The 10,540-nt window shown below is 41.7% G+C and overlaps 1 protein-coding gene across 1 annotated transcript; it reads left to right on the forward strand.

The window, feature by feature from the left end:
- The first annotated feature begins 5,627 nt into the window (after window positions 1–5,627).
- LOC105516484 (rhox homeobox family member 1-like) lies at window positions 5,628–6,912 on the forward strand. Its single transcript, XM_011948711.1, has 2 exons — window positions 5,628–5,836; window positions 6,772–6,912. The coding sequence occupies exons 1-2, from the start codon at window positions 5,628–5,630 to the stop codon at window positions 6,851–6,853; spliced, it is 291 nt and encodes a 96-aa protein (XP_011804101.1). The 3' UTR covers window positions 6,854–6,912.
- Window positions 6,913–10,540: the final 3,628 nt, after the last annotated feature.

Here is a 10,540-nt window from a genome sequence, read left to right on the forward strand (position 1 = left end):
ATAAACAGATGTCACTATTTATCAATATTACCTCATTAGTATTTTTTAAAAAATAAAAGAATTGAAAACAAAGTATTAACTTCCTGGTGTCATATATTCATACTGGTTATTTCTATTCACGTTTATTTAACTGATTACCTATGTAACCCTAGATAACTGCACTACTCACTCATCATTCCACTATAGTAAGAATTTAGATTTGAGAAAAATGTGTTTTTTAGATTATGGGCTACTATGTATTTCTCTATTTAACTTTACTTGTGTCTAGTTAACTAGTTATCTAGATACTCCCAGATATCCGTAGTATTAACTCCTTATCCAACACGAAATTGGAAGGTAAAGTTGAGAATAGGTTTCTCATCTGCCTGGATTCAACTAATTATTCCGCTTATCATAAGCTATCTATAGTTTACTTTTTCCTTAGGTACCATGACTTACGTATAGTATTAACACATTATGCCAACAAGAAATATGATGTCAAAGTTGAGAAGAATACTTTTTGGCTTCCTGGCTTACGCTAGTCATTCTAGTCACCTCCAGTTATCCCTAGATACCTAGGTTTTTTTCTTTTAGGTACCATTACTTTTCTATAGTTCTAAGGCAACATTCCATCAAGGAATAACGAGATAGTGTATAAGACTGTGCATTTCAGGCAAACAAAAATAGACAAATGGGACTTAATTAAACTAAAAATCTTCTGCACAGTAAAAGAAACAATCAACGGAGTGAAGAGACAACCTGTTGAATGGGAGAAAATATGTGCAAACTATTCATCTGACAGGGGACTAATATCCAGAGTATACAAGGAACTCAAACAACTCAAGTGGAAAAAATGCAAATAATCCCATTAAGAAGTGGGCAAAAAACATGAATAGACATTTCTCAAAAGAAGACATACAAATGGTGTATGAAAAATTGCTCAACATCACTCATCAGAGAAATGCAGATCAAACCACAATGAGATATTATCTTATCCTAGTGATAATGGCTATTATTAAAAAGACAAAAACAACAGATGTTAGTGAGGATGCAGAGAAAAGGAATCTCTTATATATTGTTGGTGGGAATGAAAATTAGTGTAGCCACTATGAATGACAGTGTAGTGATTTCTCAAAAAACTAAAAATAGAATTATCATTCCATCCAGCAATCCCACCACTGGGTCTACTCAAAGGAAAAGAAATCAATATATCAAAGGAATACCTGCATTCGCATGTTGATTCCAGCACTGTTCACAATAGCAAAGACACGGAAGTAACTTGTGTCAATCAACAGATGAGTGAATAAAGAAAATGTGTTACATATACACAGTGAAATAGTATTCAACCATAAAAAAAGTATGAAATCATGCCATTTGCAGCAACTTGGCAGGTCATTACCTTAAGTGTAATAAGCCAGGCACAAAAAGACAAATATCATATCATCTCACTTATATGTGGGAGCTAAAAAATGTGAACACATGGAGGTAGAGAGTGGAAAAATAGATAACAAAGAATGGAAAGAGTGGAGGCGGGGGGGATGATGAAGAGAAGTGGGTGGAAGGGTGCAAACATACAGTAAGAAGGAATAAATTCAATGTTTGATAGCAGAGTAGAGTGACTATACTTAGCAAAAATGTACTTGGGTGATGGATACCCTAATACCCTGACCTGACACTATGCATTAAATACACGTAACAAAATTTCTCTTCTACCCCATAAATTTATACAAATAAATTGGTCCAAATACAAATGTCTCACACCTGTAATCCTAGTTATTCATGAGGCTGAGGCAGGAGGATTGCTTGGGCCCAAGAGTTCAAGACCAGATCAGGCAACATACTGAAACCCCATTTCCAAAAAAGAAAAAAATTATTAAGACTGTGCATTTCAATTTTGACTTCAAATGAATGTTCTAATTATCTTTAGTTATCTGTAGTAACCTAGTTAAATAGGTATCACCAGCTATCTATAGTATTATCTTATTATTATAACAAAGAATCAGAAGTTCAAGTGGTAAATCATGATTTTTCAGAATCATGCCTTCAAATCTTTTTTCTAATTACTTCTACATAATCCAAATTTACTCGAGACCTGTGTACCACTAGATATGTATACTACAAACTCATTTTAACAAGGAAAGATAAGAATTCGACTTGTTGAGGATTGCTTCCCAGGTTCTAGGCTTCTCTGAGTTATTCTAGTTATCTCTAGTTACCTCCAGTTCAGTAGTTACCTATGTACCCCTGGTTATATAGAACTAACTCATTATGCTAACAAGAAATAAGAAGTTGGTTACAAGAAGAAGGTGTTCACTCTCTGGCTATATTTATTATTGACTTTTTACAAGTGTGTGTTATTGAGCCACAGAGACGTTAAGTGACCTGCTCAATGTCACCCACTTGGAAAATGTCCAGAGCTGGGATTTTAACCTATCCTGAGTACTATCCGTGACACAGAGGATGTTTGCAATCGTGCTATATGCTATAATATTATTTTGAAATTAGTAGCTGTAGTTATTGCTATTTAACTAGTACCTATGTTAAAGCAGTTAACTATAGGACTGGTTAACTTCCAGAATTCAACCACTTTTTTCAGCCTCCTCGTTTAAACTTGCTATTCTAGATATCATTATTTATCCCCTGGTTACTAACAATGGAGGTACCACTAGATATCTATGGCACTAATTCGATATTCAAACAAGTGAAGGAAATTTTGAGATGAATGATACTTTTATTTCTGTTTATCTCTAGTTAACTAATTACAAAAGAACACTAATTATAGCATAATAGCAAAGGTTATTGAGCATATCATCTGTGTCAGGGACAGTACTCGGAGAATGGGTTCAAATTCCAGCACTGGACATTTCCCAAGTGAATGACTTTGAGCAGGGTACTTAACATCTCCGTTACTCAATAACACCACATGTAAAATGACAATAATAACACATCCTTGTCTACAGGGTTGCTAAGAGGATTAAATGTTACTATAAACAAATCACTTAGATCATTGCCTAGAACACAGTAAGAACCACGTAAGTTTGAGCTACCATTAATACCATCTCAATCTCCACAACAGGCTCCATAAGGTAGGTATTATTATTACTCCATTTTATAGATGAGAAAATTAAAGCACAGGAAAAAAAACTCACCAGGTTAGCTAGCTAGCAAATGACAAGCAATGCCATAATGCAGATGCCAGCAGTCTGGCTCCAGGGTCTCTTCCTTCATAAATCTAGGACATCAAACCTGTCATTTGTGCCTATTTTTACCTGGCTGATGCTCAATTATGTATGTAACATTTGCAAGACATGAATCAATGTAACTAAAATTTTAAAGTACATACCATCTTGATTGGTGCCCCGTTAGGTAACACTCACCAAAGGAGCACAGAAATGACTACTGAAGCTGAGAAAGCACTGAAGCAAGTCATGGAAATCTCAGATGTGAGACACCACACGACTCCAATTCTGACAGCTGTCCTAGCTGGGCTGAGGCACACCATGATTAAAATCATTGTAGTTCTCTCACATAATAACGAATCCCAGGCTGAAATTCATTACAGGGTGTCTGGCCACGTGAAGGGTGAGGTTTGCAGAACTCTACAAGAAGCAGCCTGGGGAGGAGACATCTTGCTTAATGTCAAGGAGATTCTGTGGGGGTGAAATTCCTTGACAGCTTTTTCAGAGTGAATTGGTCAACAAACCATATTGTAGCTGGTTTCCTAGCTACCCTCTCAGGAACAGGAGACAGGAGAGACTTACCTGTTGGGCACAGCAGGCAAAGTGAGTGGGGTCCAGGGTGCTTTTACAGCTTATGAAAATAGTTTAATTTATTGAATGGGTCTGATGACAATGGAGGTTATGAAGGTAAAAACTGGATAAGTAATCACTGTATTCAGGAAACCAACTCATTCAAAGGCACAATTCTTATTTTTTTATTTTACATCTTACAGCCAGGGTCTCAGTCTGTAGTTCAGGCTGGAGTGCAGTGGTGTGATCATAGTGAGGCAGGAGAATAGTCTGGAGGCAGGGAATCTAAGGCCGTTTCATGCTGACTTCCTAGAACTAAATTGAAAGGAAAGCCCTAACTTTCCAAGCCTAAGTAACAAAAGGACCAACGGCTACACCCTTTGCAAACTCCCACCCTTTCCGTGGGGGCAGAAGGGAAATTGAAAGACTGATTGCAGGCCAAGTCTTCCTTTGCGTAGAAGTACAACTTTGTAACTGCACTTTAGCCTCTGAGTGGTTGCTTTCAGCAACCAGTGAGATGTTTGCATAGGAGTGTGACCATTGTAACTTCACTTCAGCCTCTGATTGTGGGCCACCACTTCATTTACATAAGGCCAACAGCAAATCGCCAATGGAAAACATCTAGGGGGTATTAGGACCTGAGAAGATTCTGTATCAGGGCCCTTGAACGGTTGCTACAGCGGCTCCCACCCTGTGAAGTGTACTTTAGTTTTCACTAAATCTCTGCTTTTGTTGCTTCATTCTTTCCTTGATTTGTTTGTGCGTTTTGTCCAATTTTTGTTTCAAACGCCAAGAACCTGGACTTCCTCACCAGTAACAATAGCTCACTGCAGCCTGGAACGCCTGGGCTCAGGGGATCCTCCCACTTAAGCCTCCTGAGTAGCTTGGACTACAGGAGCGTACCACGAGGTCCAGCTACTTTTATTTTTTATTTTTTTAGTAATGGGCGTCTTGCTAGGTTGCTTAGGCTGGTCTCAAACTCCTGGGCTCAAGCGATCCTCCCTCCTCAGCCTCCCAGAGTAGCTAGGATTACAGGCCCACATCACCGGGCCCAACGGCTCTGGGGCTAGATTGGGTCTCGCTCCTCCGCCCCTCCCCCTGCCCCAAATCAGCAGTAACAGGGCGGCTCAGTGCCTTCCTCCTGGCAGTCACCCCGCTGGGAGTGGGAGTGGTCAAGGAAGCGCAAAATAGAGCAATGGAGCAAGGGTTTCCAACACAGGCCTGCCCCGGAAGCCGCACCCTGATCAGGAGCGCGCCCCTGACTTTAGGGCCATGCCCTGGCCGCGAGGGCATGCGAGCAAGGCCTTCCATCACACACACACACACACACACACACACACACACACACACACACACACACACCCCGACCGGAAGCGACCAGAGCAGCAGCCAGCTCCCCATCGCGTGCAGGCGTCGGACCCAAAGTTCACCCGCCCGAACTCAGACCAGGAGCCAGAGGACCCCAGCGCAGATTCCGCGGAGGCATCCGGCTTCATCGACCGCGCTCCCAGCCAAGATCCAGCCACGAAGACACCACCGACCTCCGCCTGGGCTTCCTGTTCCATGAGCTCCAGGAAGGCGACGGTCAGTGCCTGGCTTGGGACCCCGACCTGTGCATTGGTGAATTCTTGGAAAGTAACTTTCCTGGAGAGAGGCGCGTGGACCGGCGCCTCTCTTAGGCGCCCTGTGCCTGGTCAAACACTCTCTCTCTCTCTCTCTCTCATCATCTCTCCTCTCTCTCTCCCCCTCCCTTTCCCTCTCCTCCTTTCCAGATGCGAAGGCTATAGGGACTTCGGTGATTGAAGTGGGAGGAGAGGATAAGAAGAAAATAGGGTCTGAACCCGAGCAGGGAGCAGAAGCAGAAGAAAGTCACGTCTACGCGGGAGCTCCGCGGACCCCATGTTTGGCAAGAACCAGAAGGGCGGCGGTGGAGACCAGGAGCCCTGGCAGCAGCAGCAGCCTGAGGAGTCCGCCCAGGACTCTTCCTCCTCGGAGCTGCATCCCCAAGATCAGCAGCACCTCTTCTCCCCCAGCGCATTCAGTGGGTTGCGCCTGAAGGAGCTAGACAGCATTTTCCAACGCTCTCAATATCCCGACGTGTTTGCTAGGTAAGCGGCTTGCTCTGGAGGTGCGCAATTCTCCAGGACGCTAGGGCTCTTCCCGGGACGCCTTTGGCTCTGCCCCAGTCTCGCTCCCTCCCCTCCAGAGTCAAAAGCTACATATGGAGCTCAAGGCCACTGGAGTAGGTCACTCTTGAGCTGTAGGGTGGGGGCGATGCCTACTGGGCATTAAGGTATTTTTTCACGCATTATAGAAACGAATCAAGCCAGGAAACTTTGGCCAGACTCCTGTTTTGGAAATGTTTTATTGGAATTGCGATTGACATCAGGGTGAGGAGAGCGAGTCCTATGGGGTTGGATCTTGCCTTTATTGAACACTTTAACAATTTGGTTACTGTGGATTTTTTTCATTGGTCTTGATTTTTAAAATAATGCCTTAACATTTGTTAATCTTCAGGCTGGTTCGGTGGCTCACGCCTGTAATCCTAACACTCTGGGAGGCCGAGGCGAGAGGACCACTTGAGTCCAGGCCTTCAAGACCAGCCTGAGTAATATAATGATACTCTGTCGCTACATAAAAATCAAAAAAATTAGACAGGCATGGTGGCACACACCTGTAGTCACAGCTACTCCGTGGGATCCCTTGAGCCCAGGTGTTGGTGGGTTCAGTGAACCATGATTGTGTCACCCCTCCTCCAGCCTGGACAACAGAGCTAGATCCTATCTCTAAAATTAAATAGATAGATGGACAGTTAGATAGAGATATCTTGAATCCTGAGTGTTTTAGCGCTCTCTTAAATTCTGCACACCAAGGACAGCCATCCCTAATGCAATCATGGGGCGAGGTATCACAGAAAAATATGCTGGAGTGGTTGAGAGGATAGACATTTCTAAACCGGTATGAAACGTTCATTAGTGTATTTCATTTCATTCACAATTCTGAAAAAGTTTAAATACTGAACGTTTGTGGTTTTCTGCCCAAGAAAGGAGCTTACAATATTCATGGATATGAGTGAAGCCGAAGTGGAAGCCAGTAAGCCTGATGAAAGCAATTGGTCAGAGTAGCCACTCTGAAACATGCTTCAGTCCTTGGATACCTTTGTCCTACACATTCTCAAGTTGGCCTATTTTTGTTGCCTTTTCTATGTTTGTGAAATGAGTTCTGAACTTTAGAGGGTGAAAAATGGGATAAGGAAACCCCAGCTTATAGAAATTACCCATTACCAGAGGGAATATGCTTTCTAATGGAAAAATAAAACTATACATACCAAACTGCTACTTCTATTTCCTGTACAAAATTAAGAATAAATAAAGATCAATTTCTTCCAACAATGATATCCTTTAGAGAATACTTCTGTGTGGAGGTATCTTGGGACTGAGTCTGACTTCAAAGTTTGCAAATTAATGCACCAAAGAGCTAGGATGTGAGAAGTTTCAACTGTATTTAAAATATTTAAACCAAGCTATGTTCTTGGCTCACTGAGTGAGTTTATAAATATTCGGGCATTGGGTTACGGGCGTAAGTCACACACACAGACAACATACTATATGAGTAATTAATGTATGTTTAGTTTCACTGAGACTGATGAGGAGGAGATAGCTTAAAAGTCCAAGTGCCTGGTGGTCCTAATGTTTTTTCAAAGTGTCTGATGAAGACATGTAGAAAGTGGCTGCCTGAAATTTTAATTTTCTGGAATACTTCGATGTGTCAGCCTGAAAACACTGCTAATATATACACATTACAGTGGGGGTTGGGGGGAGACAGGTTTGCAAACTGGAAATTTGTCTGAAAATTGGAACAAACAAGAACAATTTTGAATAAGGTTCCAGTCACCTAAGAAGGATGAAAAGGTTAAAGAAGAATGGCATACACTTACATATATACCTTGAAGAAATGGCACAAAGTGAACTTTATGAGTGAATATTCTCTTGAGGAATTTCTAACAACTAAGGAATTATTTTGGTGGGACTATCTAAAGAGGTGGGTTTTATGAAATTTGTTTGGTGATGGGGGGCACACTCAATTTAAACCAGATTCTTACCTGTGCTAATTTAAAATACTTTTTCATTTTCACAGGCAGTGATGATTAATTTGTAGGTCATGGGATCAAAAGATTACTAAGATTACTTAAGTTTTATTGAGAGAATTTTGCAAAATGAAAACAAAATCCAGGATAAGGTTACGAGCCTCGCTCTGCAGTTTGTGTGAGTGCAGTGATGGAAAGGCGCTGCAGAGCTAGTGCGGGTGACTTTTAGTGAATTTAGAACTAGTTTCGCCCAATTTTTCAGACAGAATAGAGACCCATCCATGCTAATAGGAACATTCATGCCCAACTCTGGACTCTAGGGGAAGCTTCCTAAGTGGCTACTCAGTATTTATGGGAAGGTAACAACTAAGCATTGATTCAACATGCTCCAGATTCTGTCCACTGCCCTCCCTTTTTGTGGGGGACACAGGGGAATAGGAGTCATTCTGGCTCAAAGGTCCTGCTGCTTCAGAAGAATCATGAGAGGAGACTCCACCAAAGCCAGAATGAGGCTGTTCTCCCTTTTCTCCCCCATCCCCAGACCAGAAGGCATACTATTACACCTTCCCTAACTCAAAATGGACAGTCACAACGTCCAGTGTATTTTATTGCTCTCTTCATCCTTAAGAGATCTAGAATTCCTGCTAATTAAAAATAGAAAGGGCATATTTGGGGTTATTGGCACTCAGATCAAGGAGATGGTACCCTAAGCAGTGATCAAGACTCATCATTCACTGGACTAGGCAGTCATTTGTTCATGGTGTCTTCTTCCTGTGCAACCACCACAGTAGAAAACAACAAAAAGAAAAATGGGAGGGTGAAGGAAGCCAGGCCCATTTTTCAAGAAACATTAAGTTCTTCTCAATATAGCCTTTGCTTTTGAGCAATCTCTAGCAATGCAAGGCTTCTCATTCGCTATTAAAAGTACTTAATTGTGACCACCAAGGCTGCACTATGAAGTGATTGCTAAGATAAGTGCCATGGTTCAATCAGAATTTCCTCTCGCAGGGGTTACATCAAAGTCCAGTTTCACAGCACTTATGTGTTCCCAGTGTAAAGCGAGGCTCTGTTTTCTTAGGAAAGCATGCTTTCTTTTTTTTTTTTTTTTTTTTTTTGGCTGTATTGTCCACTATTTCACTCTGCGACCTTCACAGTTGTGGATATGAAATGTCAGGAAAGCAGTTGCATGTAATGTGGGACTTCTGCATAGAGAGGAGGTTATTGCTACCTAGTGGCCCCAGCACCTGGCTGAATTGGGAAACATCTAGGAATGCACCTGTGTATGCCCACTGTCATCCTCAACAGATAAGTTTGAAACCAACATTTATTTCCCAATGTGGCACCTGTTCTTTTTAAACATCAGCTTCCTCAATGCTATAGGTACCCTCTAAACAGAACTACAGAATCTATAGAAATGAAAGCCACAGGACACCATCAGACCAAGTTCTGACCTCTTCTGCGTCCCAGTTGAACACATGGCTTTGCCATATTGCGATTGAAAGCCAAAGAAATACTCCACACAAATCCTACAGTAGACACTAACATTCAATTTGACACACACTAACAGAACATTTTTTTCATGCTCAGGAAAAGAAGAGTGAATACCATTTCCCATAACTGATGGAGTCTTCAAGAGACATGTATGTACTTGTTTGTTTGTTTTGTTTTTGTTTTTGTTTTTGACTCAGGGTCTCACTCTCTCGTCCAGGCTGGAGTGCAGTGGCCCAGTCACACCTCACTGCGACTTTCACCTCAGCCTCCTCTGTAGCTGGGACTACAGGCATGAACCACCATGCCCAGCTGATTTTTGTACGTTTAGTGGAGCTGGGGTTTCACCATGTTGCCCAGGCTTGTCTCAAACTCCTGGGCTCAGGCGATCCACCCCCCGGGATCACTTGAATGGAGCCACGGTGCCCTGTCAACATATATATTATTTTTAATGCCTCTCTAGTTCTTCCAAGTTCCAGAAGAATTAAGGCATGGGGAAGAGGAAATAGTCAAAAAGAATGCTTTAGATAATAGTTTCCACTCAGTCTAAGTTTCAAAACAGAGAGTTATTTTAAAAGTAATCCCACAAAACGCATGTATGTTAAAATGTACTTCAAATATTTCAATGGCAACAATCAGGCCAGGTGTGATCACCCAGGCCTGTAATCCCAGCACTTTTGGAAACCGAGGTGAGAGGATTGCTTGAGCTCAGGAGTTCAAAACCAGCCCGGGCAACATATTGAGATCTCATCTTTCAAAAGGGATTAAAAAATAAACATATGAAAAGGAAAAAAGGAAAAGATGAGAAACTCACTATTCTAATACAAGTTTAAAATTTTTATTTATTAAAAAATATTTAACACTGGTTACCAGAAAATAGGTTCACCCAAGATAGACGGTCTTCGTAAATGTTAGTTTCAGCTGAAAAGTTATGAACACAATCTTGGGAGGAGTCCAGGCACTTCTGCATCCTACAGTAATCAAAAAAATTGGGGGTTTTGCTTTCTAAAGTTTCTTTTTTGTTGTTGTTTTTGAGACGGAGTCTCACTCTGTCACCCAGGCTGGAGTGCAATGGCTGGATATCCGCACACCGCAACCCCATTTGAAAAGCCCATCTTCAGTCTGAAGTAACTACATCAATAGGAGCAGGTTGGATTTTTAATCAGGTTTCCTCAAGGATGCCTAAGGGGCCATTCATCCTCTGAAAATTCTTTTTTTTTTTTTTTTTTTTTTTTTT

The sequence above is a fragment of the Colobus angolensis genome, unplaced genomic scaffold (genome assembly GCF_000951035.1).
Source record: "Colobus angolensis palliatus isolate OR3802 unplaced genomic scaffold, Cang.pa_1.0 Scaffold282, whole genome shotgun sequence".
In the NCBI taxonomy this organism is placed as follows: domain Eukaryota; kingdom Metazoa; phylum Chordata; class Mammalia; order Primates; family Cercopithecidae; genus Colobus; species Colobus angolensis.